General features: G+C 39.4%; 1 protein-coding gene across 3 annotated transcripts; it reads left to right on the top strand.

Annotated features, from left to right (window-relative positions):
• The first annotated feature begins 2040 nt into the window (after positions 1–2040).
• On the top strand, positions 2041–24809 carry rrp8 (ribosomal RNA processing 8). Of its 3 annotated transcripts, none has more exons than XM_034168358.1 (8): positions 2041–2200; positions 2339–2440; positions 3776–4028; positions 6807–7617; positions 16257–16386; positions 16476–16582; positions 16668–16764; positions 24499–24809. In XM_034168358.1, exons 2-8 carry the CDS (start codon positions 2342–2344, stop codon positions 24610–24612), a joined length of 1611 nt encoding a protein of 536 aa, XP_034024249.1. In that variant the 5' UTR covers positions 2041–2200; positions 2339–2341; the 3' UTR covers positions 24613–24809. The 3 variants fall into 3 exon arrangements, with proteins under 3 accessions (XP_034024249.1, XP_034024250.1, XP_034024248.1); XM_034168359.1 differs by having other exon boundaries at positions 2045–2204; positions 2339–2432; positions 3774–4028; XM_034168357.1 differs by having other exon boundaries at positions 2045–2204.
• Positions 24810–24817: the final 8 nt, after the last annotated feature.

Raw genomic sequence — 24817 nt, 5'->3', positions numbered from 1 at the left:
ATAAACAGATACAAGGGCTTAAGAATTTATCAGCGTTAACATTTTTCATACATTTTAGTAACAGAAAAAGTTCGTATTTTAGTGCGGGCCGGGGGGATTTTGACATGCGAGATTTCCCTGTTTTGCTGTGCATCTGTTGGATAAAAATGGCGACTTGCTCGAAATTGACAAATTTAATGCTAATATAACCTAAATTGCACTATTGGAAAATATAGAAAGGTGACAGAAAATATCCCAATAAAATTCGTTAATTTCATTAGAAACAATTGATAAAACAATTGATAAAAGCTTATATAACAACTTTAACTATCAACGATGTAGATTTTTTTTTTTACATAAAAGTTGTAATAATTTACTTTATTTATTCAATGTATCCTGGTTCAATAAGGAAGATACCAAATCTCAATGGTTGTAATAAAAAATTATGTCTATTAGAACTCAATTCCTAAAATTTCCACTCCCTCCAAAGTATAAAGAAATGCACTTCAAAATAATAAATGAAATTTATCCTTCTAATGAGTTCATACGAAAAAGGATTAAATTTGACGTAGATAATTTGTTACTCCAACAGGGAGTCAGCTGGCCTTTGGATGTAGTACAAAATTTGTAGAAATTGGTATACCAGATTAGATTAGACAGAACTTTATTTATCCATAATTTGGAAGACTCCCTTGGGGAAACTGAGCATCAAAATTAAAAATAACAAACAATTTGCAAAACTACTGCCTTACTGGCTACAACTGTTCCTCATAGACTCTGGCATCATGCTGTGGTGAATCCAGAGACATGCACCTACTCTAACCAGGGTTATAAGGAAGAAATAAAGCAGTGCAGCAGATAACTGAGACAATCCTGCAAATGGTGATACAAGCATCAAACTTGGCACAAGACATTACTCTTTTGAAATAATCGATTAGCCACCTGCCTTTTCAATAGGCAGCCAGGTAGGGGTCAATTGAAGAATTACACAGGGGTCAAAAGATGCTCTAATCATATTGAAAACTATATCACATTATTTGCTTGATCATAACAATTCCAAAAAGGTATAGTTTGGACTATCTATGACTGAATGTTATGGAGTTATGGGGTAAAAACAGCAAGAATGGTGACAAAGGTCAGTTTCAGTTTGTACAGGGGTCAAAAGTTAAAGTTGCCCCAATTTTGGTAAAAAGTGATGGAAATTATTGGTTGAGCTAATAGGATGAATAAATGGAATAGTTTTGACAGTGTTGAATGCTTGTTCTCCAAAGTAAAGGTCAAACAAGTTTGCCGTCCATTGGATTCTATGACATGTGACATATGTTACCCCGTAACATCATAACTAAGCATGACAGATGGTCCAAACTATTCCTTTTAAAAATGCTATTAACTCAACCAATAATTTGCATCTTTTTTTTTTTTACCAAAATTGGCGCAACTTTAACTTTTGACCACTGTACAAACTGAATCTGAACTTTGTCACCATTTTTGCTGTTCTTAATAACTCCATGGAATTCAGTCACAGTTCCAACTATACCTTTTTGGAAACGTTATGATCAGACAAATAACGTGGTATAGTTTTCAACATGATTGGAGAATTTTAAAAGTTTGACCCTTGTGTAATTCTTCAATTGACCCCTTCCTGGTTGAAAATTCAGGTGGCTCAACCGTCTTAGGAGTATTTGTGCCGAATTTGATGCTTACATCACCATTTGCAGGATTCCACTCTAAAGCTGCTGCACTAAAGAGACGTCAGGTTGGTTCATGCAGGTACATTGCCTGTAATATAGGTACATAATTATTTTTCTACACGCACAATGTTCCACAGCAAAGTTTATTATCTTAAAAATATATAATGTAGTTCATAAAAAGTAAAAGTAGTTATGGTTAAAACTGGGATAGAGAGTGGTGTATTGTGCAGGGAAGAAAGTGGATATTTAAGTGTTTGACGACGGTTTGATTAATCAAGGGTTTCAAAAAGGAATGAATGATTCAGAGGCACAAGTAATGGGCATTTACTACCAGCAGGAGGCGATAAGGAAACACTAAGGATGCCAACTGCCGTTTAACCCCAAAGAAGAAGACGAAGACGCTTTTCCTCTGACAGTCAACGTGGCTGATGGTGTTTTCAAGAAATCATTACTTTATTAAAAGTGTGGGCATATTTCCGAAATAAACCCATTTCTACTCCTAAGAGGCCCAATAACAACAAAAAAAAACCGTAAGTGATGAGCCCGTTTCTCGGTGAATAACTGAGTTAGCCCTGTTAGCATGCTCAAAGGAAACGAGCAGCAATAGTTCTGCCATCTGTAGGAATCTGAGTTCTTATAAAATCTGTTTTTCTTGCATTTATCGGCAGAACATGTTTCGTGAAGACGAGGACTGGAATGATGAATCAGACGCTGAAATCCTGAGAAAAAGTGTTCTCAGCCACTCACAAAGAGCAAAAATCACTGTCAAGGTAGCTTGTATGTTTATGCTGATTATCTGTTATTGTGGAATCCAGTGTATACACCTTTTCACACTGGGAATGTGCATGCGCGACAGGGTTGGTTCAAAGATCGAGACGTGTAAAAACGTAAACAGACGCGATTGGTCAGTCACAGAACTGTCTAAATCCATAATACAACATAATTTCACAGATGCTTATAAGGAGTGAAAATGCAACTGTTTTACCAAGCCATTACAGTATAAATATTATAAATAATTACCTTTGAGATGATCCCAAACACTTTGTCCACCCCTTGATCCACACAAGAAAAGCTGCTGGAGAAAATTCCTTTGTGCTTTCGGGGCGAATAGAGATGGTTTTATCAGCCAATCTCTGAGAGCAACTGATTAATCCCCTATGAAATAATTATTTTATTTAATGCAGTGTCCAGCAGCACACAGAGCAACATCCAGCAGGTCACGTTGGCGCAGTGAATTCTGAAGTATTTGCACAGGTTTTAATGCGCGGCAGTGCTGTCGGGTCATGCCGCTCTTTTCATCCAGCCAGCAGTACTCCAGTTCGGATATCGTGTCTGGGAATGATTTTCTGTCATCATATTTTAAAAGTGCAGCATAATCTGTCGCCTTGCTCTGTTGTGATACAGATCAGTTGTTTTTTTTATCCCATCTGTGTTCATTATGCATTGATCCAAGCACAGACACATGTGCCTATAAGCCCAATAAATGACACAGAACATGCAGGGATATGGGCAGACAGTTACTTCATGATTATTTACTGGAGACACCATTCAACTGCCATTCACCAACCAGATCCATGATTGATTTTATTTTATTCTTTACAAATAATTTATTTCACACTCTCGGAAATACTAACGTAGTGCACAAGATTTATAGAGGTCCGCAAAGCGAAACGGCGATTAGCTGATTCTGTGTTTACGAATAGACACTGCCTGGGTCAGCAGTGGGTCAAGTCAGGCAAAACCTGAATTTTCAGTTTGTGTGCAACATAATCTTCAGTTTTTCTTCCTTGGACACCAGTCCCACGTTTTCACAAAAAAATCTTTCAAGGAATCAACACTCCAACGGGAAAAATAATCAAAGTCTCTGTCATTCTCGCTGCTCACACAGTCAGTCATGATGCCTCGAGACTGCAGTTTATACCTCTTGCTCTTTGTCCTTGCGCACATGCCCCAGAAGAGAGCGAGAGTGTGAAAAGGCTTATTGTAGTGTGGGACAGAACAGATGTTGTGAATAGTTTTTGTGTTACGTGCATTGATTTTACACAGTTTTTGTTTCATAGCCTGTAGGCTCAGGTATTACTGTGTGTGTAATTGTGTTTGATTAGGTCAAAGATGTTGGGAAAAAGAGCCTGTTGCGGACCCTGCAGACACTGGGATCGGTGCCAGAATGGAAGTGCGACATCCATCAACAGAGTAGTGACAGTGAGATAGAAACAACCCCGCTACATACCAAGAGAAAGAAAAAAAGAAGGAAAAGGCAGAAGCGTACAGCTGCATCAGGAGAGGAACCTGTGAATGATACATTAGATCAGACTGTGCAGGAGGAACATGCTGTCAAGAAGAAGAAAGATGCATCAGGTGAATAATAGATGTCTCAGAACTCTCTTGGGCCGATACATCACTGAGTATGTTTGCATGACCACAATAATCCTATAACTGGGAATAATTAAGTAATAATCTAATAATAATAATAATAATAATAATCGAATTTGTTGTGTTTTACATGCATTTTGGTAATGCAATAATAATAATACCAATGCAGCCCTCTAGTATGAACCCACCTCATCTAAATTCTTCTCTTTTTTGTGAGTACTGTGATAATTGCTTCATTAAGTGATTGAAGTAGTCTCCCATCAATATATGCCTGATTATACTTTTTAAATATGTAGGGGGCGAGTAAGTTATGAAAGATCTTGTACAGATGAAGACGGACTTAATAGCCCCCATATGAAATTTAACATTTTTTTTCAAAAATTTTCCAAGTGCTTTTTTAACAGAGCAAAGAATTTTCAACACAACATTTCTAAATATCATAGTTTTATTTTGAATGCTTACATTATTTTACTTTGCACACAATAACAAAATTATTTAACAAAAAACAAAAATGAACAGGGTCAAAATCATTAGTTGTTTGTCCTTTTTGCTGGATACCAATCTGCAGTCATTTGTGATAGTTTTCAACAAGACTAAGACATGTCTCCTGAGGCTTCCCAGCCCATTCTTCTTTGTCAAATCTCTCAAACTCCTTCAGATTTGATGGTCTTCTGGCATTGACCTTGGGATTCAAGTTAGGACTTTGTGCAGGCCACTCAGTCTTCACTTCGGTCTTCTGGAGGCAGTTCTTCACCAGGGGTGGTGTGTTTTGGATCATTGTCCTGTTGGAAGACAAAGCGATGACCCAGGCCCAGTTTTGCTGCTGACTGCTTGAAGTTTTCTTTTAGAATCTTCTTCATGATTCCTTCCACCTTGAGGAGATTCCCAGTTCCAGACGCACTGAAGCATCCCTACAGCATAATACACTCACTGTGGTGTTTCACTATGAGGATGGTGTTCTTTGGATTTTGTGCCTCTCCCTTCTTTCTCCAAACAGAAGTAACATCTCTGTGGCCAAAGAGCTCTAGTTTTGTCTCAACTAACCTGTCTCAACTGACCTTGTCTCAACTGTCCAGTATACATAAAGTGTCTCCAGGTTATCCTTAGCATACGTCAGTCTGGCATGAAGATGTCTCTTCTGCGAAAGTGGAGTTTTTCCTTGGTTCCAAGCTTGCAGTCCATTCCTGTCCAGGGCTTTAATGATTGTCTTCTTTGAAACAAATCCCCACATTGCTAAGTCAAATCACTTGTGTCTTGGCAGTTGTTCTGGGGTCTTTGGACACAACTCCCACTAGTTTTCTTTCCAGACTCTTTGAAATCATTTTCTTCCTACATCTGTGAGGCTTGTTCTGTACTGTGTGGCACTCTGAATTTCTGGATGATACTTCTCACTTCAGTTCCTGACACTGTACTTCCTTCTCCTGCTTTGTGAGCATCAACAGTTGTTTTTCTCAAGTCTAAACCGATTTTTTTTATGCTTTCTCAAGTGACAGCTCAAAAACCCAAACTGAAGTTTTTATACTGTGTACATTTGACGATAACCCTCAGTTTTAACGTTACAGGCTTTGAGCATTAGAAAGTTAAAGGACATCATTGGACAACAGTGGTTTGTGCTTTGGTTCAACAAAAAGGTCAGTTCTTAAGGGGGCTAATAATTTTAACCCTGGTAGTTTTTGGTTTTGTGAAGTAATTTTGTTTTGGTGTGCAAAGTAAGTTAATGTAAGCTTCCAAAATAAAACTAGGATGTTTAAAAAGGCTATGTTGAAAATTTGTTGCTCTGTTAAAAAAGCGTTTTGGAAAAGTTTTTAAAGAAAATGTTAAATTTCATAGGGGTTGACAACTTTATTCTCATCTATATATACGTATATGTGTGTGTGTATATGTATATGTATGCATATATATATATATGTATGTATATATATATATATATATATATATATATATATATATATATATGTAAAACCTATGTCTGAATGGACTGACAGTATCTCCCGATATGAGCCTTTCACAAACATATCAGTATCTGTGTTTTTTTCCAATATAAAAACTTTTATGAAATAACAATGCAGAAAAACACTTTGGCTGATGGAAATTGTGTCAGTTTGTAGTTTGTCCAGCAGAGGGTGCTCCAACAGCATTATTACAATACTGTCAAGCATGGCTGGGAGCCTGCCGTCACCCTTTGGTCACATTAGCTACAAGCGGCAGAGTAGCAAGCTCCTATTCATTTCCAGTCAGAGTGGGCATTTTACCACAAGAAGAGACAAGAGGTTGCTGTCCTGCCAGCTAGACAGGGCCAAATAGACAAGAAGTCTGTTTTATGCAAACGCTGATGTGACACAGCAAATGCTAATTCAATTTAAGGCAGCTTGATGTATACTAGGTGGTTGTTGGTTATATTCATATTTAATTATAATAAGGGTAATGTTTAAACTGTAAAACATCAAGGCTCAATTATATTTCTTTGTTATAAAGGTTTATTGCCTTTGTTTTTAATTGTATATATCAGCAGATATATTGGTATCAGTAATATTGGTATCATATTTGAAAAATATGATTTAAAAAATTGGGCTCTTCTAAAAATAACAATTTGGAGTTTATATGGTTTCAAATGTGAGACGGTAGAAAATGTTTGGGAACCAGTTTGACAAATGCTGAAATTTACTGTTAAACAGACTTACCATATGTTGATTTGAAGTCAGTGTTTTAATTATCTTTGACAGCTTTTACATCGCATATTAATTTTCTCCCCTTTTTCTAAAGGTACTCCAACTGTGATAACTGCACCTATCTGTGAGGCAAAGGATGAAAAACCTGTCACATCTGCAAAAATGGAAGTAAACCAGACAGAGAGACTGAGTAGAAAACACTGGAAAAGCAAAATGAAGAACAAAAGGAAATGTAAAAATAAATATCGCCAAAACACAGCAGAGGGGGAAGAAAATAAAACTGGATCACCAGAGAAACCCAAACCAAAGAAAGAGGTAACCAGCAATCACATTGGAAACACTCGGGCAATGGAAAATAACTGTAGTGCACAAACAAGGAAAATGACTAATGATGAGACTAAAATATGTAGTACATCAAAAACACAACCACATGGAAAACAACAACAGACTGAGAAGAAGAAAATTAACAGTAGTGCAAATGAATCATCTATTGCTGGAGGTGCAGCTGAAAAAGGGTATAACGAGGAAACGGAGCACCACAATCCAATGAAAAAAGAGAAGCTGGAGCAGAGACGAAAACCAGAAAATCTGCAGAAAATTCTCCACAGTCAGGAACCAAACAAATCAGGGAGTCCCACAGTGCAGGAAGACCAGATGGCGCTGTCACAGCAAGAAGTCAGACAGGACCCACCCACTTCCTTCAGGTCTCGCATGGAGCAACGCTTGGAGGCGGCTCGTTTCCGCTACATTAATGAAGTTTTGTACACCACATCCAGTGGTCAGGCAAAGCGCATGTTCAAACAGGATCCCCAGGCATTTTGGGTCTACCACAAGGGCTACACAGCACAGGTCCAGAGATGGCCAGCTAATCCAGTGGATGCTATTATAGCTTACATTCAGAAAAAGTAAGAGAGTTCTGTGTGTCTGTCACTGTTATTTTTTTTTACTTCTTTTTTACAAACCTCTGCCAATCCTACTTTCCAATTCCACAAATTTCTACCTTGGAAAAAAATTTCAAGGTCTAAGTCCTGTTAGAAGTGGCTTTTCATAAGCTAGAATATAATAGAAAATATAGATCAAAAGGGCTTTTCAGTGTTAAAATCAGATGTCTGCTAAATCTGCAGTACTGATCAGATGCAGATCACACTTAGTCAACTGAGAGGGCTCGTTTGCACCTCATTGTTACAAATGACAGTGATTGAGGCACTTTTGATTGGGATATAATGCAAAATTCCCATTACCACTAAATGGGCTTTTCAATATTAAATTCAAATGTCCAAAAATTCGCAATTCAGATCAGATCCGGATCAAACTTTGTTAGGCCATAGGAAGTGCCAGTCCGTACCTCACTTTCAAATATGAGAGTGATTGGGGCATGTTTGAATAAGATATATTGTAAAATACACATTGAATGGGGTTTTCAATGTTAAATGGCCAAAAAAAAAAATCTGTACTCTAGATCAGATCTGGTGTCGCAGACCAAACGGTCTGCCCCTAAAAATCGGTCCGCCCTGCCTCCACTGCCACTGTGTCATTTCGGACCACAGCAGCTCGTCTGAGACAGAGTCTCTTCAGCCAAAGTGATCAAATGTATTAATGGAATTATTAACCACCAGATGACAAGATAAACCCTCTTAAATCATTCTAAAATCAGTTTTAAGCAGAAACGAGGCAGTTTTTCAAAAATAGGCGATACTTGGTGACACTTTGAAATGGCCCACGCTCATTGAACGCATCAGCTAGCAGCCTGTGTAGCTGTGGTGCTCTGATCGCTTCCTCCGTCTTTTATTATGGAATAACGCTGAATTTATGTGGAAATGATTGTTGTACAAAAGCTTCAGATATCTGTCGCTGAGATAGATGATGACTGGAGTGCAATTTTAAGCAGAAACGAGGTGATAAGTGGTGAACTGCGGCTAATGACGTGCAGTGAAGGCAGGGTGGACCGATTTTTTTTTTTTTTTTTTTTTTTTTTTTGTGGGTGGGGGGTGTCAAACTTTGTCAGTCGATGAAGGATACCATCCTACATAACACTCAAATATGAAAGAAATTTTATCTTTTTTTGATAGTCATGAATTTTTGAAAAGTCGTTCAATGTTAAAGATGGGGATTTTTCCTGACTTTGCCCTTTGACCTATGACCTTGAAAATTGCATGAATTCTTGTCTATTGGGATAGGAATCTTGAGTAAAAGTTTCATAACAATATATATAAAAAAATTCAAAATGCTGCAGTTAGAGTACTGACAGGGACTGGAAGGAGAGAGCATATTTCACCCATATTGGCCTCTCTTCATTGGCTTCCTGTTAATTCTAGAATAGAATTTAAAATTCTTCTTACTTATAAGGTTTTGAATAATCAGGTCCCATCTTATCTTAGGGACCTCATAGTACCATATCACCCCAATAGAGCGCTTCGCTCTCAGACTGCAGGCTTACTTGTAGTTCCTAGGGTTTGTAAGAGTAGAATGGGAGGCAGAGCCTTCAACATTCAGGCTCCTCTCCTGTGGAACCAGCTCCCAATTCAGATCAGGGAGACAGACACCCTCTCTGCTTTTAAGATTAGGCTTTAAACTTTCCTTTTTGCTAAAGCTTATAGTTAGGGCTGGATCAGGTGACCCTGAACCATCCCTTAGGTATGCTGCTATAGACTTAGACTGCTGGGGGGTTCCCATGATGCACTGAGTGTTTCTTTCTCTTTTTGCTCTGTATGCACCACTCTGCATTTAATCATTAGTTATTGATCTCTGCTCCCCTCCACAGCATGTCTGGTTCTCTCCCTCAGCCCCAACCAGTCCCAGCAGAAGACTGCCCCTCCCTGAGCCTGGTTCTGCTGGAGGTTTCTTCCTGTTAAAAGGGAGTTTTTCCTTCCCACTGTTGCCAAGTGCTTGCTCACAGGGGGTCGTTTTGACCGTTGGGGTTTTTCCGTAATTATTGTATGGCCTTGCCTTACAATATAAAGCGCCTTGGGGCAACTGTTTGTTGTGATTTGGCGCTATATAAATAAACTTGATTTGATTTGATTTGATATGAAAAATTGTGGGCTCCAGGCTGTTCACAAACAAACAAACAGACAAACAAACGGGCGAAAACATAACCTTTGTTGGTGGATGTAATTAACGGTTTATTTTAGAGATTAAAGGCTTTGTGTTTCCTCAACAGGAGAAAGCCCTAAACAGCAGAGATGGTGTTTGACTCAAGGAGGGGGGGGGTTCACTTATTTGCATGAAAACAAACCCAATAGTTTTCATGGAACGTTTTTAAACTATATAAGCTGTTTACCGTTAACAGACGACCACGTGATCATTTGTGTGAACAGCAAGCAACTTAACGATCTTAAATGATCATTTTCAGCACACAGCCTCACAGTGAAACAGGAAATTGTGAAAAACTATGATTCAGTAAGTTTTCATACAGGTTTTAATCTTTTAAGAGCAGGTTTATAATGAAATTAGTCCAGGTTCAGCTCTTGTTTAGATAAGACAATTATTAAAGGGATTACAGTATTTCCAGAAAGTATTCACAGCACTTCACTTTTTCCACATATTTTACAGTCTTACTCCAAAATTCATAAAATAATTTTTTTCCTCAAAATTCTACACGCAGAACCCCATAATGACAATGCAATTTTATTTTATTTTTTTTCAGGCCTTTCTGAGGTCTACAGACAATTCCTTTGACTTCATGCCTGGTTTGTGCTCTCACATACACTGTTAACTATGGGACCTTATGCAGGTGAACCCTGTTAACTCACGCATGTGTAAGGCGCGATTTGGCTTTACTCACGATAATTTCGACTACTGTATAATATGCTTTTTTTTTGGGGGTCAACTTCATTAACTTGTGGTCCAATTTTGTGGACCCCAACTCGTGCGAGTTAACAGGGCTCACCTGTATGTAGACAGGTGTGCCTTTCCAAATCATGTCCAAAGATTTCTTCCTGATGTTGATCACTGGGTTCTAACATGACTCTTATTTTGATTGTCCTAAAGTATTCATTTGTAGTCATCAAAGCCATAATGCTGGATATTTATGTGTAAATTACTCAGCCAAATGTCTCAAAATAATCTTGTGGTAAAGTTTTTAGTATATGTAATTTACTTGTTTGATTGTTGGACAAATATTTCAAAATTTGATGGTTGACTGTCTAGGGTAGGATCCACATTGAATATCAGAATCAATCAGCTTTTTTTCTTGCAAAGTATGTATGCATATCATGCAAGGAATTTGAATCTAGTTTAACATAGCTGCCGTAGTACAGGTGACACTAATTAACCTGTGCAAGTTGCGGTCCACAAAATTGAACCACAAGTTATCTGAAACCGTGAGTTAATGAGGTTGACCAAAAACATACAGTAGTCTTTATTCAGTCGTCTAAATTTTCAGGGTCGACAAATCGACCGTGAGTAAAGCCGAAACACAAGTTACGCATACGCGAATTAACGGGGTTCACCTGTACTTACTTGGTAAACATTAAGTGGGATGCTGTATTAACATGCAACAATGAGGAACATAGTGACCAAGCGGTTAGTGCTCTGGCTTCCATAGCAGGAAGTTCCTGTTTCAAGAATACTTCTGCCTATTCTCCACGTAATGTAAAGTTGTGTCAGGAAGGGTATCGAGCATATAACTGTCAGATCAACATACAGAGCCATATCAGATCTGCTGTGGAGACCCCGAAGTAATGGGGGAAGCTGAAAGTCAAATGATAACTTAACACCTTATCCAGTTTATTCCAATATTGATATGCCTAATTATGAATGATGTTTCCTCACCTATAGACTTTTACCCCATGTCAGTCAGCATTTTTACAACAGTGCCTCCTCAAACACTGTGGACTCTACATTATGTCATTGTTGAATCAGAACCCCTGTCCAATTGATTCCAGATTTAATATCCATAATCATATACTAGGTTTCCCCACCCTATGAACCTTTGTGGGCCATCCACTCCATCTTTGCATGTGTGGTATCCTTTCTTCTGAGTGTGAGTTGTACATGAATGCTTCAGTTACTCCAGGTGGAAGATTCTGTACCATGGGAGCAGAGCAAGTTGTAGCAAGAATACAGTTAGGGTCAGATAGCAAAGAAAGGACTTCTGTTATGGTTGCTGGTGGAATGTCACACAGTTTGTGCCAGCAGTCATGTTCACGTCTTCACTATTTTCAGGTTGTGAATGCAGCACAGTTACACAGGTTGAATTAAAAACACTACATGTCCCCCCCAAGCAAAGTGAAGCGACAGTACACTTCCAACAACTTAGCCACAGCCATCTCTGGAACGACCTCAAATCAGAAGACCTTGGGACGATATTGAAAATCCAAGAAAAAACCAAAATGCAGTGATTCGTACATTTACATAGGCTTCTATTTACTTAGACTTTTATTTCACTGCAGACAGTATCAACCCAAGATAGTTCATGTTTTGTGTGGTTGGCTTCATTTTAAGGCATGCAACACTTTACAAAAAAACAAACAGGACTGTTACAATTTATTATATGTATACGAGGTCTGTTAGAAAAGTATCCGACCTTTTTATTTTTTTCAAAAACCTGATGGATTTGAATCAGTATATGAGCCAACCTTGAACCTTCGTGCGCATGCATGAGTTTTTTTACGCCTGACGATTGCGTCATTTGCTTGTAAGCAGACTTTGTGTGAGGATGGGTGGAGTCTCTCATCGTTTTTTTCTTTGCAAAGAAAAGGCGGAACGACTGGAGCAGCGCGGCTGCATCAGATTTTGCCAGAAACTGGACGACAGCCAGGTGGAAACCATTCGGATTATTCAGACGGCTTTCGGTGACGATCCTATGGGCATCACACAGATTAAGGAGTGGTACAACCGGTTTAAAGACGTCCGCACAACGGTGGAGAGCGAGCCGTACTCCAGGCAGCCATCAACATGCTGAAATGACCGGATCATTTCCAAAGTGAACGCTGTGGTGATGTGGGACCGTCGTGTGACTATCCGAGAAATTGTGGAAGAGGTGAACATCAGCACTTTTTCTGCACATTCCACTGTGACAGAAGATTTTGCCATGAAAAGAGTTGCAGCGAAATTCATCGGCACGAAGCTGATGGCGCAGCAAAAGTGCCTTCGTGTTGAAGTCTCACAGGACATGTTGTGACATGCCCAGCTCTTGCACAATTTCTCGGATAGTCACACGACTGAAAAGCCACCGAAAGCCGTCTGAATCTTCCGAATGGTGGAAGAGGTGAGCACGTCACAACATGTCCTGTGAGGCTTCAACACGGAGGCGCTTTTGCTGTGTCATGAGCTTCGTGCCGATGAATTTCGCTGCAACTCTTTTCATGGCAAAATCTTCTGTCACAGTGGAATGTACCGAAAAAGTGCTGATGTCCACTTCTTCCACAATTTCTCGGATAGTCACACAACGGTCCCACATCGCCACAGCATTCACTTTGGAAATGATCCGGTCATTTCAGCATGTTGATGGCCACCCGGAGCGCGGCACGCTCTCCACCGTTGTGCGGATGTCTTTAAACCGGTTGTACCATTCCTTAATCTGTGTGATGCTCAGAGGATCGCAATCGAAAGCCGTCTGAATAATCCGAATGGTTTCCACCTGGCTGTCGCCCAGTTTCTGGCAAAATTTGATGCAGTCGCGCTGCTCCAGTCGTTCCGCCATTTCCTTGCAAAGAAAAAACGACGAGAGACTCCACCCATCCTCACACAAAGTCTGCTTACAAGCAAATGACGCGTTATGACAAGTTAAATAACAGGACATATCACAGTAAGCACTTTGATGATGATGGAGTTCAATGAACAATTATTATGTGACGTTTATGTCATTTGGTTTAGTTGCGGGAGTTTAAGAATAAATTCTGTCCTAATCAGCAGGGGATTTACTTTGGTATTTATTAACGTGAGCCACTCTGTTTATCTCTGACACCACACCCCGGTCTTACTTGGATGCACTGTGCAGATGGTTCTGTGAGGTCAGATGTTGGGAGCTGTCTTGTTCCAGTCGCTGAATCGTCCGTCTGCACAGCTTCTTCAGGGACCTTAGCAAAGGGACTCTGCCTGTCACCGTGCCCGATTTCATTGGTTACCAGGGGCGCTTTCAGTTATGCTGTGACTTGGGCGGCGCTTCGAATCGCTGTCGCGGCCAAGCTGACCTGGATGTTTTTATCTCTGCAAGCGCTTGTCGTCTGAGATTGTCAGAATAAAGGTTTGAGTGTCTTTATTCTCTATTCGCCAAAAACAAAATTCGTCTTTTGTCATCGTCTTTGGAAGCCAGGTCAAATCAACAACTCAATACAAAAATAGTTGACTTTGTAAGAAAAATGTTCATGAGGTGAATTTGGAGTTCAAGAAGAAAAAGGTTTTAATTTGAAAAATCGTCAAAGGAAGTTAACTGCGCCTGCGCGTTTAACTTGACAAGTGGAGAAAAAGTTATCTGTAGGAAAAAGTAATTTCTTGTTTTGCACACACAAGAAATAAGTTTTGGCAGCATGTGGTTGCAGGAACAAAGGGTCATAAAGAGAAGAGGGTGATTCCCCGGGGCGCATGCTTTTAAAAGGTTAAAAGCTCCACCCCCAAGAATTTTGGGTACTGTAGATTTTCTCTGAGTTCCTTTGTCTACTTTTATAATGAATCAGTGTCTGCTTTCTTAAATTCCCACTTAAAACCAAGCAAGTCCTGTATTACAAAACTCTAATACACAATTTCCTTAGAAATATCATACAACACAGTCATATATGGAAAAAGTACATGTTTGACAAACTCTACAATCTATGATCGGCGTAAAATACAGGATATATAAAAATTACATGTGTGAGGTTAAATGATCACAGGTTTGTTCCTTTTTTCTTTTTCTGGTCGCAATAACAATGGTATGACCTTTTTTAAAAATATGATCTTCACTTCATAACACTCACAAATTAGTCACATGTCCTTCCCCAATTCGCCCAAAAGGGGTCACTCTTGCTCCACAGACTGGGAGAGGCTGGTTTTTGGATTTCGTCACAAAATGTGAAATCTGTCAATCTGGGGTGGATTTTAACCAGAAAAACTGTCTTGTGATCACCAAGTTGATGGCAATTCTTCTGTTATGTGGTCTTATTGGAATTGTTCTGTAAAGGCACAGTTCTTGGACTTTGGGGGAAAGTAGGTGTTCCTGGGGTCTGTGTTTTTAGATGAAAAAGGAGGTTCTCCCCATCTGGTTTTGTGGGCTGATAAGAACCCAAGACTCCGTGAGGAATGCACTTTAGGGAGTCTTAAATCCTGGTAGGGGGCAGTTTTGTGACACCTGGCCATCCTGTGCTATGCTCAGGAAAGCCTCCTTTTGGCACTTAGATATATTCCAGAACTTGAGATGTGGTGGGTTTTCCTTTGAATGCAAACTTAGTAGGTTGAATGCAGGCTTCCTGCTACACCTGTGTCAGGTAGACAGTTCTCAAAAACTGAGTGACCATCCTAGAAGGGAACTAATGAGGGAAGCCACCAAGACACCCAGACAGCTCTGAAGAAGTTACATGCTTTACATGTTGTGGTTGGAGAAACTCTGCATAGTGCAACTTTTGTTTGTTGCACTTGCATGGTTTGAATTGGTAGTAGGATTTTATTTAAAAGAGCGTGCAACATTTCAGTTACTTTTTGCCAAAAGGCACATGAGAAACCCAAGCCTAAGTTTGATCTGTTTACCTGTTTTGCAGTCCTCTTCTCCACCCCAACATCAGGCTGTGAATGGGAATGCAACAGGTAAATGTTGACCCATTCCCAGTTTCTCCACTCACATCCATAGAAGCCTGTAATTCTTTCAGAGCTGCCATGGGTGTCGGTGGCTTCCCTCACTAGTCTCCTTCCAGCATGCTCAGCAGTGAGAACTGCCTACTTGACACAGATTGACCATACAGAGATTAGATTAGATAGAACTTTATTGATCCCTTGGGAAGACTTCCTCAGGGAAATTGAGGTTCCAGCAGCAATGCGTAGCAGCACACGGGTAAGAAGCACACGGCGTATCAAAAGTGAAAGTTTAAAAAAAAGTTTACAAATATAAATACACAAATTTAAAATACCAGACATACTGATCAATACTGCTTTTACTGGCTACAAATTTTCCTCTCCTTCCCGTCCTCTGTCTTCCTGTTACTACTTCTCCCCCTGAGTGAGGAGTTGTACAGTCTGATGTCCTGAGGGACAAACACGTTTTTCAGTACCACTGCAGTACCATATTGTTTGTATTTTTTTATTATTGATACAAATGTCCATCACTCCTGCTGCTGTGACTGTGAAGTCACAATGACCGAGTCAGTCTGAAGGAAGCTGGTTTTAACATTTTTCTGTTGATCCAAACAACCTCTAAGCTTGTGAATACTAAAAAAAAAAAAGTCCAACTCCAGAGCTGATTATGACTTCATTGTTCATAGCAAAGCCACGGACCTGTGTGTTCATGAGTAAAATCATACTGGCAGAATCCATGTGGAGCAGCAGACCCTGCATGTTGACCCCTGTGAAGTGGATGTGTGTTCACATTCTGTTTCTGTCTTCTGCCTGCTGACATGTCTCTGATTCTTTTCAGACCTGCTTCTTTGGTGGTTGCTGACTTCGGCTGTGGTGACTGTAAGATCGCTCGGAGCGTGAAGAACAAAGTGCACAGCTTCGACCTAGCAGCTGTGTGTGAGCTCGTCACTGTGTGTGACATGGCCAAAGTGAGTGTGTGTATGTGTGTTGTAATTTATTTGTTGAATAAATATGCATCATCTTCATGAGTACTGTAAATCCATGTGATGTTCTCCAGGTCCCGCTTGATGACGGCACTGTGGACATCGCTGTGTTCTGCCTTTCTCTGATGGGGACCAACTTGGCAGACTTTATATCGGAGGCCAACCGTGTTTTAGTGAAAGGGTAAAATATTTCTGTTTATTATGGGCATCCTCAGAATTTTGTGCATCTGCTTTATGTTCATCATTTTTCTGTCCTTTTATTGTAGGGGTGTTCTTAAAATAGCAGAAGTAGCGAGTAGGTTTGACAACGTGAGGAGCTTCATCACTGCACTAGCAAAGCTTGGGTTCAAATTGATGACAAAGGTAACACAAAAGATGACATCTTTACAGAATTATATGAGCTGCAGTTTTTTAACCGATCGTCTTTATTTTGACCCTGTACATCGGTGAAGCTAAGAACAGGGTATTGCATTCACTGGTTGTGTGTGTGTGTGTGTGTGTGTGTGTGTGTGTGTGTGTGTGTGTGTGTGTGTGTGTGTGTGTGTGTGTGTGTGTGTGTGTGTGTGTGTGTGTGTGTAGCTGGACAAGATAAATAAATGGCTGAATGAATTTCCTTAAAAATTTGAACGAATATTACTTGGATAGATATCTACATGTGATTAGATTTTGTAGTACTTTGGTCAAAGGTCAAGGAAAACAGGGTCCAAAAACTACCTTTTTTTTTTGTGTATATCGATAACCAAGAAGTTTAGATGGATGATCTAAAGCAGTGGTTCTCAACCAGGTCTTCAAGTACCATCGGACCTGTGTATTTTCCTTCTGCCTGCTAATGAACTCATTCAGGTGTCCTCAGCCAATTCAGTACTAACAGACATCTGGATTAGCTTATGGGAGAGACTGAAAATGTGTAGATCAGGTGGTACTTCAGCACCTGGTTTGAGAACTATGGATCTAAAGCATATATAGAACAACAAAATATTATTGACTGATTTGTATGAATGATTTAAACATTTAGTCATACACAGTAAAAAAACATGATTACAGACAAATGTATAGTTACCTGTGTATTTATATTGTGGTTTATACACCGTGCCAGTGCTTCAGCCCTCTGATGCTTTTCATTTCGGATTGTTTTCAGTCCATATGCGTCTGACCATGGGTGAATAAATTAACTTAAATTTTGGTCAAATTTAGATGAAATGTGATGGAGTGGTTGAGTGTTGGCCAAGGGCACAGTGGTTTGGTTTTCGTGAAAAACTGATTAAAGGTCAAGGTCAAAATTTTGGTGCAATGGTTGTGTATATAGGGGATATTTGAAATAGCTGTTTTGAGACTTTAGTTAATGATATGAGCGAAGCGACGCGAAGCTCACTCATGGTACAGGGAGTCCCAAACAGGAAGTGCCAAATTTTGAGTCCACAGTGAAACAGGAAATGTCAAACACTTTCTGGATCAACACTTCCTGGATTGACAGACGAGATCTCATGAAATCTTCTGGGAATACAATAGCAAGCTCACACTGAAACAGGAAGTGTCAAATTTTGAGTCCACAGTGAAACTGGAAATGCCAGTTGTTGCATACTTCCTGGCATGGGTGGAGCTATAGCGGAGGCCAGGGTTGCACTAGACTCCCCTGAAATCTGATTGGACACAGATGATTGACATGTCACGACTGAAACTAGTTGAAAAGAGCTGCATTTTAAAGGTGATAGAGAGAGGTTGAATGGGGCATTAATCCTTGTTCTGTGATGTGATATGTATCCCCCCAAAAATTGGTTGGGTCTGTAATGGCTCAGAACCTTCCTAAAAGGCTCTCTGAAACAGCTATGTTACTATGCTGGGTTTAGAATGCGTCGTTTGCCCTTAATGGCATCGTTTTGGAGCTTATTTGGCAACCTCATTATGAAATGCACGTAGGTGTTGGCGCTGATCTGTTCCCGTTTTTTGGTTGGCTGCCCTTGCTCTCACTGAAAACCATGAAAACCACTCTGAAAACAAGGTGACAGTAATCTTCACTAACTTATTTAACAGATCACGTTTCAACATTGCTGTTGAGTGATAAATCTTGTTCCTCGCCCACCAACATGAAGTCAGCCAGAGGCTGACTGTGACATAAAGTCCAGTCACAAAATAATAATGATAATAAAAAAACGATCCGAAGTAAATTTAAAAACACATTTAAAACAAAAGAAAATGTGATACTTACAGGCTGTACTGATTGCTGGGGTTGATTTTGTCGCAAAGTCGGAACTGACCCTCTACTGAGTATTAAATGCTGACTGAAGCCAGCTTGAAATTGTGCAAGGTTTGTGAAACAGTCCTACGTGAAATGCGCAGAGCAAAGAAATAGTCGGCGGTTGTATGTACTGGGGATGCAGTTAAAAATGAATAAAAGCCAGTGATCGCGTACATTGCTTTCCGTGGGAAGAATATGTAAAGATCTATGACAGCCTGGGAAGGCACACCTGTAGCTCACCATTGCTCCTCTTCCAGTGGTAGGAATGGGTGGGCACAACCTTTTGAATAATTAATTCGAAGGGGCGTGTGTGAAAAGGGGTGGGTGTGGGTGTGTGTGTGGGGGGGCTATTGGTGAAAATGTGACGCAATATTTCCCTCAGACACAGGATTGGCCAATTTTCTGGCGGCAATTCAAAAAAGGAGAAATACTTGAAACAGAGGTTCTGACACTTGCTGGCACTTCGTGTGTTTTCCCCACAGTGGGGAGACTCTGAACTAACACCAAAAACATGAAAAAGATGATTTTGATTCTCTATCCCCTTTAAGTGACACATATTCTCTGCTAGGTTTCTCCTGTACAGTAGTTGGTGCTGTGTACCACAAAACGTTCTAATCCACCTTAGTACAAGAAGAAAAATGTTTGACTCTCAGACTCCAAATGACACCAAAGTTATATTGGTGAGTAAATGATCGCATTTTATCCCAGAAATGAGGTCCAGGTTGTTAAAAGCGGCATTTCTCCTTTAATTCAGGTTGCCTTATACAGTAGTGTTCAGAATAATAGCAGTGTTATGTAACTAAAAAGATTAATCCAGGTTTTGAGTATATTTATTATTGTTACATGGGAAACAAGGTACCAGTAGATTCTCACAAATCCAACAAGCCCAAGCATTCATGATATGCATACTCTTAAGGCTATTAAATTGGGCTATTAGTAAAAAAAAAAGTAGAAAAGGGGGTGTTCACAATAATAGTAGTGTGGCATTCGGTCAGTGAGTTCGTCAATTTTGTGGAACAAACAGGTGTGAATCAGGTGTCCCCTATTTAAGGATGAAGCCAGCACCTGTTGAACATGCTTTTCTCTTTGAAAGCCTGAGGAAAATAGGACGTTCAAGACATTGTTCAGAAGAACAGCGTAGTTTGATTAAAAAGTTGATTGGAGAGGGGAAAACCTATATGCAGGTGCAAAAAATTATAGGCTGTTCATCTACAATGATCGCCAATGCTTTAAAATGGACAAAAAAAAAAAAACAGACGCGTGGAAGAAAACGGAAAACAACCATCAAAATGGATAGAAGAATAACCAGAATGGCAAAGGCTCACCCATTGATCAGCTCCAGGATGATCAAAGACAGTCTGGAGTTACCTGTAAGTGCTGTGACAGTTAGAAGACACCTGTGTGAAGCTAATTTATTTGCAAGAATCCCCCGCAAAGTCCCTCTGTTAAATAAAAGACATGTGCATAAGAGGTTACAATTTGCCAAAGAATACATCAACTGGCCTAAAGAGAAATGGAGGAATATTTTGTGGATTGATGAGAGTAAAACTGTTCTTTTTGGGTCCAAGGGCTTCAGACAGTTTGTGAGATGACTCCCAAACTCTGAATTCAAGCCACAGTTCACAGTGAAGACAGTGAAGCATGGTGGTGCAAGCATCATGATATGGGCATGTTTCTCCTACTATGGTGTTGGGCCTATATATCGCATACCAGGTATCATGGATCAGTTTGGATATGTCAAAATACTTGAAGAGGTCATGTTGAAGAGAACATGCCCTTGAAATGGGTGTTTCAACAAGACAATGACCCCAAGCACACTAGTAAACCAGCAAAATCTTGGTTTCAAACCAACAAAATTAATGCCTCGCAGATGTGAAGAAATCATGAAAAACTGTGGTTATACAACTAAATACTAGTTTAGTGATTCACAGGATTGCTAAAAAAGCAGTTTGAACATAATAGTTTTGAGTTTGTAGCGTCAACAGCAGATGCTACTATTATTGTGAACACCCCCTTTTCTACTTTTTTTTTTTACTAATAGCCCAATTTCATAGCCTTAAGAGTGTGCATATCATGAATGCTTGGTCTTGCTGGATTTGTGAGAATCTACTGGTACCTTGTTTCCCATGTAACAATAAGAATTATACTCAAAACCTTGATTAATCTTTTTAGTCACATAGCACTACTATTATTCTGAATACTACTGTATATAAGTGTTTCTCCAGTGATTTTTAAAAGAGTAGGCAGCTGTTGATTCATGAGATATACAGTTGTATGCAAAACTTTGGGCACCCCTGATAATTTTCAGGATTTTCCTTTATAAATCATTGGTTGTCTGGATCATAAATTTCATTTAAATATCTCATACATGGAAAGCCGCGCGGAGGCTTCGCGCATCACGACCGATTTGCTTTGGAAGCAAGACAAAGGAACACCTCCGTTTCAGCGTGTCAGAGGACAAGTTTGGACATGTCTATCTCAGCTTTCAGTGCTTACCAGTCCAGTAAGTATCAGTGAAATTGTGGAGAGCTGGGCATGACAAAATCTCTTGTTAAAAGTGAAATCTGCCGGAAAATGGTTGATGTCCAGCTCTTGTGATAACCAGAGAAAGAGCACACGACGGTCTCGTATCCACAGAGCCATCAGCTCAGAAATGGTCCGGTGGCTTGTGCCGTGTCGTCGCAGCTCGGAGCGCGGCGCGCTGAGCATCCTTAAAGGGGTTCTTAAAGCTGTACTAACAGACCTTATTCTCTGTGAAGCCCGTAAAAGTTTCACCGAAAGCCAGATAAATTTTTCGAATAGTTTCCAGGTGCCAGTCTCTAACAGCTTCTGAAAAAATTCTGATGGAAAAAAACCCCAAATCATTCCGCCATTTCCAGACAATGAAAATCCGACGATGGGGCGGGACCACTCCTTCCACAAGGCGTGCTCACAGGCGAATGACGTCACCGACAGGCGTGGAAAAACTCATGCATGCGCACAAGGGTTCAAGCTTGTCTGACGTGAAAACATATGAATCAAATCCATATAGTTTAAAAAAAAAAAAAAGGTACGATACTTTCTGGACAGACCTCGTATAGCAGCCGAACACACTGATATTTGAGAAGTGAAATGAAGTTTCTCGTATTTGCAGAAAGTATGCAATAATTATTTAAACAAAATTGGACAGGTGCATAAATTTGGGCACCCTTGTCATTTTATTGATTTGAATACATTTAGCACTAATTATTGGAACACAAAATTGGTTTGGTAAGCTCATTGACCCTTGACCTCCTTACACAGGCGAATCCAATCATGCGAAAGGGTATTTAAGTTGGCCATTTACAAATGTTTCTCCTCTTTGCATCTCTTCTAATGAGTGGCAAAATGAGACCCTTGAAACACCTCTCAAATGAACTGAAAACAAAGATTGTTCAACATTATGGTTTAAGGGAAGGATACAAAAAGCTATCTCAGAGATTTCAGCTGTCAGTTTCCATTGTGAGGAATATAGTGAGGAAATGGAAAACCACAGGCACAGTACTAGTTAAGGCCAAGAAAAATCTCAGATAAGCTGAAGCGAAGGATGGTGAGAACAGTCATAGTCAACCCACAGACCAGCTCCAAAGACCTACAGCATGATCTTGCTGCAGATAGTGTCTCTGTGCATTGTTCAGCTATACAGCTCACTTTGCACAAAGAGATAATGTATGATTCTGTAATGCAGAGGAAGCCTTTTCTGCGTACACGCCACAAACAGAGTCGCTTGAGGTATGCTAAAGCACATTTGGATAAGCCAGCTTCATTTTGGAATAAGGTGCTGTGGACTGATGAAACTAATATCAAGTTATTTGGACATAACAAGGGGTGGTATGCATGGCTGAAAAAGAACACAGCATTCCAAGATAAACGCTTGCTACCTTGAGTAAAATTTGGTGGAATCTTGTTAAAGTTGAGGGTCACATGGATTCCAGTCAATATCAGCAGATTCTTGAGAACAGTCTTCATGAATCAGTGACAAAGTTGAAGTTGTGCTGGGGCTGGATCTTTCAACAAGACAACGACCCTAAATACTGCTTAAACTCTACTAAGGCATTCCTGCAGAGGAACAAGTACAACGTTCTGGAATGGCCATCTCAGTTCCCAGACCTGAATATTATTAAAAATCTGTTGTGTGATTTTAAGCGAGGTGTCCATGCTCGGAAACCAACAAACCTGAGATGTTTTGTAAAGAAGAATGGTCCAAAATACCTTCAACCAGAATCCATACTCTCATTGGAAGCTATAGGAAGTGTTTAGATGCTGTTATTTCTGCAAAAGGAGGATCTACTAAATATTGATGTATTTTTTCTGTTGCCTAAATTTATGCACCTGCCTAATTTTGTTTAAAGAATTATTACACACTTTCTGTAAATCCTATAAACTTTATTTCACTTCTCAAATATCATTGTGTTCGTCTGCTACATGATATATTTAACTGAAATTGCTGATCCAAACAATCAATGATTTATAAAGGAAAATCATGGAAATCATCAGAGGTGCCCAAACATTTGCATACAACTGTAACGTGAAGACACTCAGGCTAAAAGAAATAGAGGTAATTTACTCCTCTGTTCTGTATAAAACCTGTGTAACCTCTTAATTTTGCTCTCTGAAGGATTTATTTTTAAATAACTTTTTAATTTTGCTGTCTGAGTGACACACCAGTGACACAACTTTAGATAAATAAGTCTAAAGTTATCTTCCTTAAACTCGAACTGAAATCAAATCTCTACAACTTGATATAAATTAATTAAAAATATAAAATCCAGCTTCCTGATGAAGTGGTGTAAAGGAGTATTTTGTTTAAAAGAAGGCCTGATAGTTCAGCTATAATTTGCCAGAAAGTACATTTGAGATGAAAGCCTAGATTTGATGTTTTGGTGAAAGAAACTTTTGTATTTCTTCATAACTGATGTAAATAAAGTCCAAGACATATTCAGTGACTTCGAAATGTTCGTGTTTCCATCTCCTGACTTGTCTGAAGAAAACTGGCAATAAAGTTGCTTATTATTTACAGGTATTAGCAGGTTTTAGAGATTTGCTTTTAGTTTGACTTTGAGGAAGATAATTTTAGCAATATTTATTCTTTGTGTTTTTTGTATTTCTTGTATTTGAAATGGCGTAAACAAATTCAAATGTGTGAAATGCCAAGAGTTCCAATACTTGATATGATAATTCGGCCATACTGTACAGCCCTACTGTCAACTAGCTGAAAACTTTGAACATTAATTTACATCTACATAAAAAAAAAATGCTTAAAGTGGCAGGGTGGTTAAAAGGGCTTTAATTAGGGGGTCTTGGGGGTGGAGCCCCCCTGGCTGAAAAGCAAAAAAAAAACAAAAATGCTTAAAATGGTAGGGGTTTGGGGTGGTGGAGCTCCCCCTGAAGCTGAAAGGTTTTAGCCATGCTAATGCTCCCCTGAAGCACTTACTCAAAAAAAAAAGTCTGAATGACCTATATGACATGGTGAGATGCTGAAGAGCTTTGCTCATTCATGTCTGTCACATATACATATTAACACCTATGACTACTGTTAAAGACTTAATGAAGTCATGTACCATTTTTCTGTTGTTCACTTGACCAAACTCAAAATTTTTGAGCTGATATGGATCAAACGTACATTCTGGTATCGCTGAATCACAGTGTACTGATTTGCATGAATTTGTCGCATGTATAAGGTACGGGCGTTACACACTCTGTGCCCCTTCTTGCTCATTATTAGTGTTGCAGTTGTAAATTGTAAGTTGTATGAATTGAATGTAAAATTAATTTGACCGTGTGCTGTTCATACACACCTACGACTGTATGTAACCAAATGTTTTTCTGTTTATATTTTTTAGGACACAGGGGACACTCATTTCTTCTCTTTTGAATTTCTGAAGACGGCCAACACGCCAGAAAGTGTCAAGAAGTTTGGACTGGAGTTAAAACCTTGTGTTTATAAGAAAAGATGAGAGAAGACAACATTCATTCATTCACTTTCATATTCAGTACATCAATGGATCTGGTGCTCAGTTGGACTGGGAACTGCTAAATGTGACGCTGGTTACCGGCCACCAGTGAAATGTAAAAGTATGATGGTTGGAGTAAAAAAAAAAAGGAAAAAAAAAAAAGCACAAATCCTGAAAATTTTTAACTTTATTAAACAAAACACAATCA

Source organism: Thalassophryne amazonica, chromosome 4, assembly GCF_902500255.1.
Source record: "Thalassophryne amazonica chromosome 4, fThaAma1.1, whole genome shotgun sequence".
NCBI classification, from domain to species: Eukaryota; Metazoa; Chordata; class Actinopteri; order Batrachoidiformes; family Batrachoididae; genus Thalassophryne; species Thalassophryne amazonica.
The sequence above is the reverse complement of the archived record's forward strand: the minus strand, read 5'-3'. Positions and strand labels throughout refer to the sequence as shown.

Coding starts and splice junctions, on each gene's coding strand:
- rrp8 (XM_034168358.1), top strand. CDS start 2,342: ATGTTTCGTGAAGACGAGGACTGGAATGATGAATCAGACGCTGAAATC. Junction 4,029..6,806: donor GAAGAAGAAAGATGCATCAG/GTGAATAATAGA, acceptor CTTTTTCTAAAG/GTACTCCAACTGTGATAACT. Junction 7,618..16,256: donor ATAGCTTACATTCAGAAAAA/GTAAGAGAGTTC, acceptor GATTCTTTTCAG/ACCTGCTTCTTTGGTGGTTG.